Below are 18154 nucleotides of genomic sequence, written 5' to 3'. Positions count from 1 at the left end.
TTGTTCCTATTAAACAGGATGAGAATGCTATTCGGGTATCCCAAAGAGGAATCAAAAGAGCTATGCTAGGAGTATCACGTCTCACTCAAGTGAGAGAAGGAATCCTGAGTTCAGACCTCCGTCAACGGTCAAGAATCAGGGACGATGTCTCATTTGCCAAGGCATCAAAAATCAGATGGGCCGGACATGTAATGCGATTCAGAGACTGGTCTAGAATTGTTACCGACTGGATTCCACGGGACATCAGAAGACTCCATGGCCGCCCACCAATGAGATGTTCAGACTTCTTCATCAAAACCCTGAATGAACAGTTTGAGGCTCTTCCTGTTCCTGGAGCTAGCAGATATCATTGGGCTACACTAGAATGCGACAGGGACAAATGGAAATGTTACTGGTGCCCACTAGAGCAAATAGAAGGTCAATGGGATGACAAGTGATACAAAAGTGATATTCCTTGAAGATACTCAGCTTCTTCCTCCATATTCTGAGAGGCAATCTGTGTGGGAGGAAGTGATTGCAAAGGCTACAGCAGCAGGAGAGGATGTCAGGGAATTTACTCTATCTCCTGTCAGACTGAATGTGCAAGGAAACCGTGTGCATAATAGTCTTACCCTCAAGGAAATTAAATGGGTGTGGTTTGGGTCTCACCCTCCCTGGATTTTCCCCCACGGTCACTGTCGAGTGAGCAGACCCAGTAGTTTGGCTTTCTGATACACCTGTCTGAATTGAGCAGTGGCCACTTAATAAAGAAAATCTCGCTGCTGCAGAATAGTTCAAGGACAATTATATTTGGGACATATCGTGCCTTCTAATTCTCCCTGGAACTCACCAATTTTTGTAATAAAAAAGAAATCTGGTAAGTGGAGGAGGCGACGAGATCTTAGAGCAGCTGATGACATATGCAGACTATGGGAGCTCTGCAGCCGGCCTGCCAAGTCCTGTTGCTATTCCTGGTCTGTATTACAAAGTTGTTTTGGATTTAAAAGATTGCTTTTTTACTACACCTTTGCAAGAAAAATATTGTGGTTGCTTTGCCTTTCATGTTCCTAACATTAATTTACAAAACCTTATGAACATTATTATTGGGTTGTTTTACCCCAAGGAATAAAAACAGCCCCACTTTGTGTCAAAAGTTTGTAGCTAAAGCTATTCAGCCTATAAGAAAATTATATGAGCGTGTCATTATTTACATGATATGAATGATATATGTATAAATATATATATATATATATATATATATATATTTGCTTTTTGGGTCAAACCCGGCGATGCACAGGGGTTACTCCTGGCTCATGCACTCAGGAATTACTCCTGAGGGTGCTCGGGGGATCCTATGGGATGCTGGGAATCAAACCTGGGTTGGCTGCGTGCCAGGCAAACACCCTACCCGCTGTGCTGTCACTCCAGCTCCCTGAATGTTATTCTTATGGCTGCCAAAATTGAAGATTTAATAAAAGAAGCATATGTGGCATTACAAGATAATCTTAAGAAATGGGGACTTGTTATAGCACCAGATAAAATCCAATGGAAAGCCCCATATGAATATTTCAGCTATAGGTTATTACAAAACCGAATTGTGCCACAAAAAGTGCAAATTTGGAGAGATTGTTTGAAAACTTTAAATAATTATTAAAAATCACTTGGAGATATTAATTGGATTCTACCTGATTTAAAATTAACTACTGGGAAATTAAAACCTCTTTTTGATATGTTAAAAGGTGATGCTGATCCTTTATCCCCCAGGGAGTTAAATCCAGAAGCTTCCTTGGCATTAGAAGCAGTAGAAGAGTATCTTCAAGCGGCTCAGCAAAAATACTTGAATTATAATCATCATTATCCTGGTGATAGATTGTTACAACTTGCCTTAAAGACATCTTTTATCTTTCCCCATGTTGTTAAAGACTTCTATTGCAGGGGCCTTAACTGTATTTACTGAGGGCACCCTAAAGGATTTGCTAGTATAGTTGTGAAAGATACACTTCAGTTGTTTTCTATTTCTATTGCATCTGCACAGCAGTGAATTATATGCTATTTGGAAAACTTTGCAATTATGGAAAGACATTTTGAATATTTATATGGATAGCTACTATATAGCAAAAAATTTGCCAGCAGTAGAAACAGGCATTTTGTCTCAAATGAGTACCTCTCCCATTGTTAATTTGTTTATTAATAATCAGCAATGCTTGCAAGCCCGGACCTCTAGGGTGTATATAGGACATATCAGAGACGTGTGGTGTCTATATAGGACATATCAGAGCCCATTCAGAGTTACCAGGTCCTTTATCTGAAGGCAATGAGCAAGCAGACCTTGCTCTTAGATATCATACTATTCTTACACCTGAACTGTCACTGTCATCCTGTTGCTCATAGATTTGCTCGAGTGGGCACCAGTAACATCTCCATTGTGAGACTTGTTGTTACTGTTTTTGGCATATCAAATATGCCACGGGTAGCTTGCCAGGCTCTGCCATGCGGGCGAGATACACTTGGTAGCTTGCCAGGTTCTCCGAGAGGGGCAGAGAAATCGAACCCATGTCGGCCACATGCTAAGCAAACGCCCTAGCTGCTTGGCTATCGCTCCAGCCCAGGCTATCGCTACACCTGAACAGTCAAATAAATTACATCCTCAAAATGCAAAAGCCTTTCAATATCAATTTGGACTTACTAGAAAGGCAAAAATTGTTAAAAATTGCCCTGCCTGTGCACGTCATTTCAGAATAGTTTCTGATGGGGTTAATCCAAGAGGACTCCTTCCTAATGAATTATGGCAAATGGATGTTACTCATGATCCTTAATTTGCAAAATTGAAATTTATTCATGTTTCTGAGGACACGTTTTTAGGTCTGATCTTTGAAACTTGACAAACTGACGAGGCCTTTAATAATGTATCACGTCATTGTTTTAGTCCATTTTTTCAATTTGGTATTCCACAATCCTGTAAGACTGGTAATGGCCAGGATATACTGGTAACGCATTTTATACTGGTAGCACATTTTAAAACTTTTGCGTTCACTGTGGGGCCTCTAACACCATGTCCTCCGGTGATGGTTCCTATTGCTCCTCATCAATCTGAGTTGAGATCTCCAGTGATGACAGGATCTCCTGGGATCTGAAGGACTCTCGTGCATGGGGGACCTGTGGAGCCTTGATGGACTGTCGTGCTGAGAGGGGCTGTGAAGACCTGATGGACTGTCGTGACTGGGGGGGAGTCTGTGGTGTCAGGGTGTCATGTAGAGATTTGTTGGTCTGTCGTGCCAGGGGGACAAGTGGTGGTGGGGGGCGCTGAGGTGCCTGAGTCTTCCGTGCTCCCTGGGACTTCATGGCTGCTTTGGTCTCCTTGGCTGCTTTCTCCTCAGGAGTCAGTTCTGTTTTCACTACTCTGAGCTCCCTGGAACAAGAATACAGTCAGCTCTCGCAATGGACGTCCCCCCTCTGCACCTCTTCCTGACTTCAATTTGGTATTGGACCTGTCCCATCATTTACCCTTGGTTTCTGTTGAAAGTCTCGTCCTCGTCAGAGGAATCCTTGTCGTGTAGCTTCCGTGCCATGTTTTTCTGACGTATGGCATTGAGTGGCTGATACATGTCCCTCAACCACAGGGGCCGCCTTCGCCAGAAAAAGTCCTCCTGGAAAAGGCAAGGGGAGCTCATGATCCTGCACCCCGGCCCACTTCTGTCCTGCCTCAGTGCCCCTCCTTCCCCTTGCTTACCTGAGGCTCATGTTCCACTGAACTTCTCCTACGAAGCAATAATCCAAAGAAGATCCTTGGAGGAAAACACGGACACACATCATTCATCATTCACCCATTTCCCATGCTTCCTAGGATGGAGGTCTCTGGTCTTGTTAGGATAACTACATCGGTACCTAGGTCTGGAGCCATGATGAGTCAAACCACTATGACCTGACACCTTGACAAAGTTTCCATGCATACCTGTGGCAGTTTTTAGACATTTGTTGGGTCCTTCCAAAGGGACCACACAGTCTCTCAAGAGACCATTACATGTAGCCTGGCTAGAAAAACAGGAATGACATGTAGTTGTGCTCACCACCATGGCCCCAGCAAATGCCCTGTGCAATGAACAAACTGCCCACCACACTGAGAGAAAGCACTAGAGTCTGTCCAGAAGCCTTTCCACTGGTTGCCTCTGGATTTAGTCTCTCAGGCACCCTTTACCGGAAGTTTTGGTTGGGGGAGGTGATTCTATCGTCCCAGCTGCTTTATCCCAGATGCTGAACTAGAGTAAATGCCTGTGTGCAGTTAGCCAAGTTCTTTAGCACACTAGCTTTCATCCTGCAGACAATCGCCAGTGAGCAAAGAAGCCACAGGTATCAGCATCAAAGGCAGGAACCACACTGAGGCACGGCGATGGGTTTTGAGTGTGAACAGAGGAGACTGTGTGAACAGTCTCGAGCTTTACAGGCAGTGCGTGTGTACAGAGCAAGTGGGCGCTGAGTGGAGATAAGAAACGCAGCTCCCAGTTCAAGGACTCTGGTCATCAATGGAGAGGTCCCAAGGGACAGGGACCATGCTCTTTCCCACTCACCAGCAGTGCACCCCCAAGGGCAAGGTAGTTTCCATTTTCCCTCGGTTCCTTCTTATAAGAGTTAGAGACAGAGGTTGGGGGATGTGCCTCAATGGTAAAGTACTTGGCTTGCATGTGTGAGGCCCTGGGTTCAATTCCTGGCACCACACTGAGCGCTGAGGCTAGAGTAGCCTCAAGCTACTGGAAAGAGAGTTAAAAGGGCCTTTTGGGCGTGAGCCTCCAACTTTGGTCTCTGGCACCATATGGCCTCCCTGAGCACAGGTGGGCTGTGATCCCTGAGAGCAGAGCCACCCCACATGGGGGACTGAGCAGCCTGGCCTTACGGGGCCCTAAGACACTAATGCTGAACTCAGGCCAGGTCATAGGGCCAAGTAGCACACGGAAGGGCTCCAGAGTCCCTAAGCACGGCGGGGAAGGACACTCCAAGGTAAATGAAAGATTGACAGACTAATATTTACCTGGATCTTCCATCTTTACACTCCTCTGGTCTATGAGAATAAATCTGTTTAAAAAAAAATATGATCATGATTATCGCGGTGACCAATCTCTATACAACCTTATTAAATCCATTGATTTTGCTGTACCTACTCACTGATGTCACTTTTTGAGAACAGGAATTCTCTTCTGATTAATAGTCCCTGGACTCTCCTACAGCACATGACTTAAGGGGCACAGTTAGGAATACAGCTTAGTGACTGTTTTAGAGAAATTCAGGACATTAATCCAGATTTAAAATTTTAAAAGAATGAGGTAGGAAACAAAGTATCTGCCAATACCCAAACACAGAAACATTCTTTTTAACAATGTTTTCTAAACAATGTCAAGAACCAGTCTGATGCCTTTCCCATCGCCACTATTCATCCCCAGTGAGGAGTCCACCTCAATGCAACGAGCAGAGTCGAGTCTTACAGGAGACAAAACTTGGTTGCAATTGCAATGTTTCCTCCCCAAACAAACCAAATCCAATAAAGCTTCTATGAGATATGTCGATTCCTGGAGCTATAAATATACAGTGGATGGGGCACTTCCCTTGAACGTGGTTGACCCAGATTCGATCCCAGGACCCCAGATAGTTCCCTGAACCCTATTGGGAGTGATCCCTGAGAGCAGAGCCAGGAATAAGCCCTGAGCACAGATAGCCCCCAATAAATAAATAAGTAAATCAATATGTCAACTGTTAGACCGACTTCTACTGAAATTTCAATACTTTAAACATTTCCGTGTTTTTGTCCTTAAGGAGATAAAATGGAACAGTGGAATAAGGAGCACGGGCTGCTTTGCATGTGACCCTCATGTTTGAAAGTGGGATGATGGGGCTGGGGAGGTAGCTCAGTGGGAGAATGCCTGCCTTGCATGCAGGAGACGGGGGTTTGGTACCCAGCATGACAAGAACAGCAAGAATGGAGGGATGCTAATGCTGCCCTTAGAGGACTGCGAGGATTAAACCAGACAACATATAGGAAACGCCTTGTACTGTGGTTGGCATAAATCAGTGCTGTGTTTGCTGGTGATGTCACAAATGAGCAGCTTACACATATCAAAGGCTCAGAGAGCTCTTCCTCAGCACCGTCACTTCTAATTTATTCTAATTCTTTGTTGGTTGTTGTGGTGGTGCCAGGGATCGAACCCAGGGCCTCACACACGCAAGACAAGTGCAACACCACTAACCTAGATCCCGAACCCCTTCAATCACATTTTGCTGTTGGTTTTTTTTTAAGGCTCTACCTGGCAGTTGGTACTTGTGGGGGCTACTTCTGGAGTGGTACTCAGGGACCAGGTAGCACTATGGCTAGCACCTGGGGTTCCCATGTGCAAAGTGAGTTGAAGTTTTAGTCTTTTGAGTTATCTCCCTGGCCCTTAAATCACTTATTTAATGTGCCTGCTGGGAAAAGTCAGTGGTGTGTAATTGAACAGTAGACAGATGTAGCTGAGCTCCTTGGAGTAACTACTGCACGCCTGCCATGATCAGAGTAGCCCAATGAGGGCTCAGGCTGCAGTATGCGTATGTTTGGTTTGGGAGCCACCCAGCATATGCAGGAACAACTTGATTTGCTCTTTGGGAGGAGCTCCTGATGGCCCTGGTGGGTCTGCGGGACCATGTAGTGCTGAGGATAGAATCCAGGTCTCCGTCATGCAAAGTATGGAAACTAGCCCTCGGAGCTATCACCCCTGTCTTAGCTGCAGTTTTAACTTCATCTACCAGGACAGACCTTAAACCTAAAGAGGGCTACTGCACTGATCAGCAGGACAACAACACCTTTATCTTTCAGTCCCAGGAGGGTGGAGATTCTCCATTTTGATCCTTCCAGTCAACAAGGAAAGTAATCAGTAGAAGAATGTCAGTGAGTGGTGAGTACATCAAACCACTGACATTCTTTTGAATTTAAAAGAGGAAAAAAATTTATATTGGGACCAGAGAGAGAGTGAGAGAGCTGAATGGTCCGAGTGCATGCTTTGCATGCAGAAGGTCCAGGCTGGATCCATAGCTCTGCAAGGTGCCCTGAGCACCACCAGAAGTGACACTCCCCCCCCGCCCCGCCCCCCGCAATGAGCTGGGGGGCAGGACCTGAACATTGCAGGGTGTAGTCCCCAAACAGCACACAGGGGGTTCATTTTTGTTTCATCTCTATCCTTCTTATCTTCAAAGTTATCTAAGAGCTTGTTATTTTGGTTTCACTTCCACAGTGACCTCCCAGGAGTCAGGTTTCTTCACAAGCCCTGGGATCATCTTTGCAATATGAGAAGCAAGCACACCTCATTACTCAAGACTGAAGAGGAAAATCAAGTGTCATAGGAGGAAAAGGGGCTTCTATTTTCCATTTGTAGCCCCTGAATCTATTATAAGACAGATTAAATCCTGGAAGTCTGAATGAACTGTTCTTACCTCAATGAGACAGAAAATTATAATCAATATCATCACGAGTACAGTCACAGATATTGCCAAGAATAATTTGTTATTATAGCCATATCCTGGAACTTCTTTTGTGAGCTGAAAGAAAAAGAACAGTTATTTTTATGCATTATTTTTGGGGGGCCACACCCAGTGATGATCAGGGGTTACTCCTGGCTCTGCAATTCGAAATCACTCCTGGAGGACCAAAAGGGATTTTGGGGATAGAATTTGGGGTGTTGGCATGCAAGGCAAGTGCCTAACCCACTGTACTATCGCCCCAGCACCCAAGAACAATTAGACAAAAAAATGGGAAGGATTCTTAAGCACATTAGAAAGAATGGCTAACTATTCTTATACAGTCTAAAATCCCATTCTCTCAAATGAGTGGACTATAGGCTTTTGTTTGATATGTTTTGGGGTTGTTTTGTTTTTGTTTTCAGCCCATACCCAGGGTCCTCAGAGCTACTGCTGGCTCAGTGCTCAGGGGCACTCGTGTTGAACTTTCTCCTTGGCCCCAATATGTTCTTACAGAGCACACCAGATATGTTACACCATCTTGTCTGTAGCCTTTCCTTCTACAATTTATTTATCTGGTGTGTTAGGTCCTCTCACACCTCTCCTAGGAACAGTGCTACCTTTCTATAAATGAGCACAGGGACCATCATTATTGTAGTCAAAATTGTGTGGCCACAAAAAAGAGAGCGAGCAAGTAAAAGAGGGAGAGCCAAGAGACCCTGGTCTTCCTGCTCGTGTTCTTTCATGGCATGGCCTGAGAGCCCCAGAAGCCCCTGAGCCTGGTCACTGTGAGATACAGTTACAGAGCTTTCCTGATTGTTATCCAGTGTCAGCCATTCAGTGCTCCAACACCTGTCCCTCCACCAGTGTACATTACCCCCCATCAACATCCCTGTATCCCTCCTGCCACCTCCCCCCACCCTCAACCCACCTCTCTCTCTCTCTCTCTCTCTCTCTCTCTCTCCTCTCTGTCCCTCTCTTTCACCTTTTCTTTCCGCCTCTCTCTTTTCCCATTTCTTCCCTCTCCCTTCTCTCTTGCTGTCTCCTCTCTCCTCTCACTCTACACCCCCCTGTTGGACATTATAGTTTGCAATGCAGATACTGAGAGGTCATCATGTTTGATCCTTTACTCACTTTCAGCACACGTCTCCCATCCAGAGGGATCCCTTCCAACTATCATTGTTATCGTGATCCCTTCTCTATCCCAGCTGCCCTCTCTCCCAGCCCTTGAGGCAGGCTTTCAACTGTGGACCATTCATCCTGGTCGTTGTTTCTAAATGTCCTTGGGTGTTAATCTCATACTAAGATTTAATTTATTTTTTAACATCCCAAAAATGAGTGCAATCATTCTGTTTGTCCTTCTTCTGACTTATTTCACTTATGAGACTCTATGAAAAAAAATCTGTCCTCACCTCACTTTCCTCTGGCTGTTTCTGTTCATCCTGGCCTTCGGTATTGTCATTGATGAAGTTCTCAGTCTTCCACTGGTCCGTATCCCATTCTGGCTTGGGAACCTTTCCTTCCTCCTGCTCACTGAGACGCTTCATCAGGAGGCCGGTTTCAGAGAGGAGCGTGGCACATGCCAGCTTCAACTGAGGCTCAGAGCAGTCCGTTTTTAGAGTCCGCATCATGTGAGCAATGAGCTTCCTCACGTTATTGTTGGGGATAAGGGACCGCAGCTGCTGGATGTATTCCATCTCCAGTTGTTCTCTTGGGTCTGGTCTTTGTGTGGCAGAGACGATGTCTGTGGCCACGTTGTGATATTCCCACTGCATCTCGCTGGACTGCTTGACAGTCGGAATGAGGTTGTCCACCATCGGGGCGTCCTTCTCATGGGAGGTGCCTTTGCTACCGACAGTTTTCTCTGGCACCGTGATGCCTCTGGTGTTTGTCCCATTAGCAGCATGCGTGCTTTCTGCAGTCCTTTTTCCTGCAGATGAGTGTGAAGGTTGAAAGGACTGGAGCAAAGGTTTGTCCTGATCTCTCCAAGACAGAGACTCCTCTCTTGGTGGGGACTTGATGAGGCTCTTCACCGCAGCGAAAGGAGGCCGCTTGGCGTCTCGCACCGGCCTCTCCGGTGCTGATTCCTTCGTCTCTGTATTCGATCTGGCTTTGGCCCTTCTGCGTCCCAGGTGAGAGTAAGATTTCTGAAAATTATAATTTGTTCCATTGTGTGGGATGGGCCTGGGAAACTTCATGTTCCGAACCCTGGCATCTGCGTCTTCTAAAACGCGGAGAATGTCCCTTAGGTCTTTGGGGTTCTCGGATGGGACTTTAGGAGTGGCGGCAGATGGGCTGCCCATGGAGAACTCTTTCAGGGGCATGGAGAACACCGCCTTGTGCTCCTGGATGGAGGAGGCCTCTTCATTGAAGGAGTTTTCCACCCATTTCGTGGGCCTCCCTGCCAAGGGAAGCTCTTTCGGTTCTCTTGGGGCCGGCTGCCTGAGCCTTCTTTTTTGGGCAATGTTCCCTGTCGTGGGCAGAGCCTCCCCTTTCCTTAGGCTGTGCTGATTGCCCCCTTCTTTGAAGCGCCTCTTCTGGAGGCCCCCGGGGTTCTTGAACGTGCTGCTCATCTGCAGTGCTTGCCTCTCCCCCTCCTCCACCTTTCCTAAGTGCTTTCTCTTTGGCCAGACAGTTTTCAATTTCTTCGGAAAGATGTGATGTTTCAGTTTGGGCCCAAAAAGTATGGAACTGACCAGCGTGGCAGTTTTCTCTCTCTTTCTAGCTTTGTGAACTTTTGCTTGAGTTCCTGCATTTATCAAGCTTTCCAGAAAATGGAGACTTTTCGACTTATTGTATGTTGTATTGTTGGATTCGAGCTGTAGAGACATCGGAATTGTGCTATTCTTCAAATGTTCCAGAGGATTTGCTCCATCTTGCATATCTGAAAAAAGGAGCTTAACGAAGGATAACAATGTTGATTCAAAATCTCCTATGTTCCCATCCAGGAGAAAAGGCACTATGTAATTTAGCCCAGTACTGATATCACTCTCATCATTCACGTCTAGCTGCTCGTTCACTAAAAGGGACATGCTGTTCCTCTCTGGCGAGGTGTTCTCCGATTCAATGGTTAGCTCGGTGCTGGTTGTCCTCTTTCGGGCCTGTAAAACCTTCATGAAGTCCCCTTTGGTGTTGCTTATGGACTCTTCCTCATCTGTCAAAAAGAAAGAGCTTGCTTGTCATCATGAAAGATGACTGGGGAGAATTTTGGGAGCATCGACAGACAGAAATCCCAGGCAAGCAAATAAGTAATCAGTAAATGAATGCCGTATGGTGGGACGGGGAACAGGGAAACCCTAAATTTACACCTATGATTGACAAAAGGCTGGCTGGAGCGATAGCACTGCAGTTGGGCATTCGCCTTTCACGCGGATGACCCGAGTTCGATTCCTTCGCCTCTCTCAGAGAGCCCAGCAAGCTACTGAGAGTATGGAGCCCTCGCGGCAGAGCCTGGCAAGCTACCCGTGCGTATTGGATATGCCAAAAACAGTAACAATAAGTCTCTCAATGAGAGACGTTACTGGTGCCCGCTCGAACAAATCGATGAGCAATGGGATGACAGTGACAGTGATTGACAAAAGGAGTAATGAAGTGGTCATCGCTATTTATTCAGAATAAATAAGGCATGAAGCTCAGTACATGTCACTATCACTGTCATCCCATTGTTCATCTATTTACTCGAACAGGCACCAATAAGGTCTCCATTCCTCGAAGCCCAGAGATTTTGCAGCCTCTCCTTACTCATCTTTCCCAATGACTAGAGACTCTTTCAGGTTCAGGAGAATGAAACCTATCATTACTGCTTTTGGCATATTGAATACACCACAGGTAGCTTGCCAGGCTCTGCCCATGTGAGTGGGATTGTCTCAGTAGTTTGCCGGGCTCTCAGAGAGGTATATGTATATGTGTGTGTGTGTATATATATATATACATATATACATATATGTATATATATTACTCTATATGTCACTGTCACTGTCATCCCATTGCTCATCGATTTGCTCAAGCGGGCACCAGTAACGTCTCTCATTGAGAGACTTATTGTTACTGTTTTTGGCATATCCAATACGCATGGGTAGCTTGCCAGGCTCTCTGAGAGGGGCGGAGGAATCGAATTTAGGTCAGGTGCGTGAAAGGTGAATGACCAACCACTGTGCTATCGCTCCGACTGCTCTACATGTATGTTATGTGCATATATATATATATATATATATATATATACTAATTTAATAGATATAGATAAATTCACTCAGTACATGTATTTAGGATTATTCCACTGGAGGGCAGAGTGACAGTAGAGTAGATAAAGTACTTGTCTTCTACGCAGCCAACCTGGATCTGATCCCCAGCACCCCATAGGGTCCCTCAAGCCTTACCAGGCCTGACCCCTGAACACAAAGTCAGGAGTAAACTTTGAGCACCTCTGAGTATGCCCCCAAACAAGCAAACACACAAACAATAATAATATGATTATTCCACTGGTCCCCAAGGACCAAGTGCCTAGTATTCAAGAGAAATATTTGCTGCCCAGTTAGACTCTTTACAGATCAACAATGACTTCTGTTTTATTTTTTGGCCATTCCCAGCCATGCTCAGGGGTTACTCCTGGTTCTGCTTCAGAATTCTAGCAATTCTGATTTCTAGGAATTCAGAATTGAAGTCTGTTGAGTTATGAATTCAACATAATCTGGTTCCAACTGTATTCTGTGAATCTGAAAGTATTTCAGATCATTAAAAACTAACTAACCTTGGGTCTGTGATTCAGCCACAGGACAGGATTGATGCACAGCTGACTTAAATAACATGCATCTTAGAGATAAGTGACCTTCCTCTATGATTAAGGAGGAGTGTTTTAGATAGAGAAAAATTAAGATTAAAATTGAGCAAGTTCCAAATTCTGATTTAAAGTCTACACTTTTTGAGTAAAATATACCTTTCTTAATGTCTACCTGCTCTTCATGCTTATTGGTTTATATAAACACTGAACTAATTTAATAATTTATTCTTTGTGCTGATAGTTTTACTCTTTTAATAACACAATTTAACACTAAGGTCCATGTTAGAATCTATCTTATAACTGTTATAAGCTAATTGAAAAATATTAATGCCATCAATCACTATTAACATTTGAAAACTTTTCATAATGTATCATTGGGATGGCTATGAGATTAGTTCCTGGTATGTCAAACAAATCACATGTATTTGGATCTTCTTTAGGTTTATCAGAGAAACTATTTAATAAAGTTTGCAGACATAATAATGCAGCTATTAGATAATTCAACCCTGAGTTAGAGGAGCATAAGAATAAGCCCAAGAACAACCTCAAATATATGATCATCTAATCTTTGATAAGGGAGCAAGAAATGTGAAGTGGAACAAGGAAAGCCTCTTTAACAAATGGTGCTGGCATACCTGGGCAACCACATGCAAAAAAATGGGCTTAGACCTCGACCTGACACCAGGCACAAAAATCAGATCAAAATGGATTAAAGATCTCAACATCAGAGCACAGTCCATAAGGTACATCGAAGACAAGGTCGGAAAAACCCTCCACGATATTGAAGCTAAAGGTATCTTCAAAGATGACATGCAACTAACCAACCAAGTGGAAACAGAGATAAACAAATGGGACTATATTAAACTAAGAAGCTTCTGCACCGCAAAAGATACCATGACCAAAATACAAAGGCAATCTACAGAATGGGAAAGGATATTCACCCAATACCCATCCGATAAGGGGTTGATATCAAGGGTATATAAAGCACTGGTTGAACTCTACAAGAAGAAAACATCCAACCCCATCAGAAAATGGGACGAAGAAATAAACAGAAACTTTCCCAAGGAAGAGATACGAATGGCCAAAAGGCACATGAAAAAGTGCTCTACATCACTAATCATCACGGAGATGCAGATCAAAACAACCATGAGATACCACCTCACACCATAGAGAATGGCACACATCCAAAAGAACAAAAGCAACCACTGCTGGAGAGGATTGGGGAGAAAGGGACCCTTCTACACTTCTAGTGGGAATGCCGACTGGTTCAGCCCCTTTGGAAAACAAAATGGACGCTTCTCAAACAACTAGAAATTGAGCTTCCATTTAATCCAGCAATACCACTTCTGGGAATATATCCTGGACAAACAAAAAAAATATAGTCGAAATGACATCTGCACTTATATGTTCATCGCAGCACTGCTTACAATAGCAAGAATCTGGAAAAAACCTGAGTGCCCTAGAACAGATGACTGGTTAAAGAAACTTTGGTACATCTATACAATGAAATATTATGCAGCTGTTAGAAAAGGTGAAGTCATGAACTTTGCATATAAGTGGATCAACATGGAAAGTATCATGCTAAGTGAAATGAGTCAGAAAGAGAGGGACAGACATAGTAAGACTGCACTCATCTGTGGAATATAAAATAACAGAGTAGGAGACTAACACCCAAGAATAGTAGTATATAATACCAAGGTTGGCTCCATGGCTTGGAAGCTGGCCTCACATGCTGGGGGAAAGGCAGCCCGGATAGAGAAGGGAACACCAAGTAAACTGTGGTTGGACATCCTGCGCGGGAAGGGAGATGCGTGCAGAAAGTAGACTAGAGACTGATGGCCACTCAATACCCCTATCACAAACCACAACACCCAAAAGGAGAGAGAGGACAAAATGGAATACCCTGCCTCAGAGGCGGGATGGGGTGGGGAGGACGGGATTGGAGAGTGGGAGGGATACTGGGTTCATTGGTGGTGGAGAATGGACACTGGTGAAGGGATGGGTTCTCAAACATTGTATGAGGGAAACACAAGCACGAAAATGGGTAAATTTGTAACTATACCCTCACAGTGACTCACAAATTAAAAAAATAAACATATTAAAAAAAGAAGAAGTTTAGAAGGAAGCCTCCAATTCAACCCGTGGTTCTCCAGTAGATGGAGGACAATTTAATTAGTGGAAATCTAGTTCAGTTTGGCGATATCCAAGAAGACACAAGTTGCCCTGTTTGCTAATAGAACAGCTTATCTCTTCCAGGGTGGTTGAGAGAATGATATCAGATAGATCAGGTGAAAAAATGCGTCATTGCAGCAATTGATACAGATATAATATAAAATTTTCTCCGTAATTTCTAAGCCTTTTTGTTCAGGATAAAGAGACTTTCACAGAATCCTCATTGAAAGTATGAGTTAAGTTAGTGAGGCATTAACATGCAAGGTATGAATGTGTTCAAAACTGGGGGCATGTAAAGCTAACCTAAGAGAAGGTACTGAAAAGATTGTTTAACAAGAAAGGCAGGTGCATGCCGGAGGCAAGGATATTATTTGATAAGCAGGGATGACCCAGAAATGCTCAAAATCTATAATCCTAGATAAGAAAGGTGGCTGTGCAATCAGGACCAAGAGGTTACGGATGGCTCTGGGAAACCACGATTCCTAAGAGAAATCCAAAAATGTGGAAAAATATGGCCTTTTTAGTCGAATTCTGATGGGTATTCTTAAATGTGTCTTGAAGAATCTTTAAGGAAGAATAAACGAGGATACATATTAAAAAAAAGAATAAGCCCAAGAAATTTGAATGGTTTAATGTACTACAAAAATAATATTTTTTAATTTTTTAGTTAGTTATTTTTATGGCTCACAATTATCACGTTTGACAAAAGTTTAACAAAACAAGCCTGCTGTTGATCATAATAAGGTGTACTAAGCAAATATGTAAAATGATATATGATAAAGTTTAGACTTGGTGCTCTGAATGCATCAAAAAGATAAACTACATTTGAAAAATAGTTGGATTTTTTTGGGGGGAGGGGACTACATGGCAATGCTTAGGGGGTACTTCTGGTTCTGCACTCAGAAATCACTCATGATAGCGTTTGGGGGACCATATGAGATGCCAGGGATTGAATCCGGGTTGGTTACACGCAAGGCAATCACTTTACCTGCTTTACTATCTCCAGCCAAAAAAAAATCTTTATCATGGCTAAATATTTACTTTAATTAAATTTTACATGTGCCTATTACTTATACTTGTTTGCATAATTGTTGATAGTATACTTTTAAAATAATATAGAACCGCCTTATAAAAGTAGATAAATGCAGGGCTAGAGAGAGAGTACAGAAGGTAGAGCATTCACCTTGCATGTGTCCAACCCAGATTTGATCCCTGGAATCTCACGTGTTCCCTGAACACTAGCAGAAGTAATTCCTGAGTGCAGAGCCAGGAGTAAGCCCTGAGCATTAATGGGTGTGGCCCCCAAAAGCAAATTAAAAATTAATTTAAAAATCTTTTTTTAAGGTAATTATGTCCAGCAGGCTGGAGTTATCGATAGAACAGTGGGTAGGGCATTTGCCTTGAATGCAGCCAACCCGGGTTCAATTCCTCCGTCCCTCAGGAGAGCCTGGCAAGCTACTGAGAGTATCCCACCTGCACGGCAGAGCCTGGTAAGCTCCCGTGGCTTATTCGATATGCCAAAAACAGTAACAACAAGTCTCACAATGGAGACGTTAGTGATGCCCTCTCAGCAACTCAATGAACAACGAGACAACAGTGCTACAGTGCTACAGTGCTGCTCTCAGAAACTATTCTGGGTGGTGCCTGGGGGACCACATGGGATGCTGGGAATCGAACCCAGGTTGACTGCATGAAAGGGAAGCACCCAGGGACTGGAGCGATAGCACAGCAGGTAGGTCATTTGCTTTGCATGTGGTCAGTCCGGATTCGAATCCCAGCATCCCATATGGTCCCCTGAGCACTGCCAGAGCCAGGAGTAACCCTTGTGTATCACCGGTTGTGACCCAATAAAGAAAAAAAAAAGGCAAGCACTCTTTCCATTAGATCATCTCTCCAGTCCCTCAACTATGACTTGTTATACTCCCATACCTTTATCCTGTCCTGCCCATATAGAGAGGACTTTTCTCTCTACCTCTTTTGGGTGATAATATTCTTATTACCATCATAGACGAAGAAGAAATTCTTCCAGAAATCAGATCCTCATCTGAATGCACCCTTCCTCCACCTACCCACTAATTCTTTCGCTTATTAGCCTTTAGTGTGATGTTGTTGAATCTGGGCAGATGTCTAAGGATAGGTTAATGGATTTGCCAGAGTATATGTCAATGTGCAATGTTGATAAAATCTAGAAAATAATCTTTTTTGTTTTGTTTGTGGGCCACAATTGGTGATGCTCAGGGGTTACTCCTGATTCCGTGCTCAGGAAATCACTGCTGGTGGTGCTTGGGAAACTATATAGGATGCCAGCAATGGAACCCAGGTCATCTGTGTGGAAGGCAAGTCCCCTACTCACTGTACTATCTCTCTGGCTCCTGAAATAATATCAGAGCTACCAAAATTGGGGAATACAGCTCTTATAAGATGTGTATTTTGTCTTCACTTACTTCCTACTATTTCCAGCTCTAGTTAGGGAACCATACAAAATTTCTGACTGCTAGAAGGTCAAGTATAACATTGTGTAGTTGGGTTTCTTTTGGGGGGAGGTGGGGCCAAACCCAGCAATGTTCAGGGGTTACTTCTCTCTCTGTGCTCAGGGATCACTGCAGCTAGTAATTGGGACCATCTGGGATGCTAGGTATCCAACTCAAGTCTGCCATATGGAAGGCAAGTGTTGTAGCTGCTAGATGATCTCTCCGACCAAACTCTACTGAAGAATTCAAAGTGCTTTTGGTGATGGTGAAGTTTAGAGAGGGAGTTAAGGGAAGTGAGGAAGAAGCATGGACTTGCAAAGAGTCCCAGAATGGGAACACGCGATCTAGGCATTAGACACATTTAACACTTTTAGTTTTGCTTCTCCTCACCTAAAATAAAAAATGTTATTAGTATCTTATTCTGATTTCGATTATTTGGTTTAGTTATTCTCTAACATTATTGCAGTTGGAGTAACATGTTTACAATAGTACCAACACTATTGGTTTCCATGTACAAAGTGAACCTCACCTGGACCACCACCAAAGTGTCGAGACACCACAGTTTGTACATCCCTTTTAGTCTGATCTTCTCCCCGCCACACCCCCCAAATTCCCCAGGATTGATGTTCATCTTATGAAAGGTGATTTGAAAATGATTGTTATGCCCACCTTTGTGAAGGGAGTGATAGACTTGCTAAAAGTTGATTTTAACAATAACACTATCTTTGTGTAAGAAGCAAAGTGATGGATGTGCCCAATTACTGTTAGCAAATCAGAGTCATACTATCCCGGCATGAAAACACTTTTTTGGGTGTTTCATGTGTGTGTGTGTGTGTGTGTGTGTGTGTGTGTGCGCGCGCGCGCGCGCGCGCGCGTGCGCGCATGCATGCATGCCCCATATTCAGTAATACCCAAGGAATACTCCCAGCAGTGCTTCAGAAACTGTTTTGTGGGGGGTGCACTCACACCTCCCACATGAAAACTATGTGTTTTAACCTATTGTTCTATTTTCCTGGGCCCTTAAAAACACATTTTGGAAGTTATCAAGCTAAGGTCAGTAAACTTACTATGTGGAAAAATACTTAAGGGCGCCTGAGTGCTTTGTAGATGGAAGGGTTAAAGTTCTAAATAGGCTCAGAGGTGGGGATGGTCTAAGAATCCACAAGGCCATCCATCCTTAGAAGGATTGAATGGCAACCTCTGCTTAGAAAACCAGAAATTCTCAGGCTCTAAGCAAAATTTTCATAAGACAGTATGACTTGTACTTGCCTACTGAATTACA

General features: G+C 43.9%; 1 protein-coding gene across 1 annotated transcript in view; it reads right to left on the bottom strand.

The window, feature by feature from the left end:
* Positions 1–2872: 2872 nt before the first annotated feature.
* Positions 2873–18154, bottom strand: part of LOC129406524 (leucine-rich repeat-containing protein 37A2-like) — a 47821-nt gene continuing 32539 nt past the window's right edge. Inside the window, exons 9-15 of the mRNA XM_055144643.1 lie at positions 10356–10606; positions 8865–9134; positions 7429–7533; positions 5003–5046; positions 3710–3764; positions 3484–3626; positions 2873–3388 (exon numbers count right to left, since the gene is read on the bottom strand). Coding sequence (XP_055000618.1) covers positions 3052–3388; positions 3484–3626; positions 3710–3764; positions 5003–5046; positions 7429–7533; positions 8865–9134; positions 10356–10606 — 1205 coding nt within the window. The 3' untranslated portion in view covers positions 2873–3051. The remainder of the gene's footprint in view (positions 3389–3483; positions 3627–3709; positions 3765–5002; positions 5047–7428; positions 7534–8864; positions 9135–10355; positions 10607–18154) is intronic.

This window comes from Sorex araneus, chromosome 7 (genome assembly GCF_027595985.1).
Source record: "Sorex araneus isolate mSorAra2 chromosome 7, mSorAra2.pri, whole genome shotgun sequence".
Classification (NCBI taxonomy): domain Eukaryota; kingdom Metazoa; phylum Chordata; class Mammalia; order Eulipotyphla; family Soricidae; genus Sorex; species Sorex araneus.
Note: the sequence above shows the minus strand (reverse complement) of the source record. Positions and strands in the feature narration are given on the sequence as shown.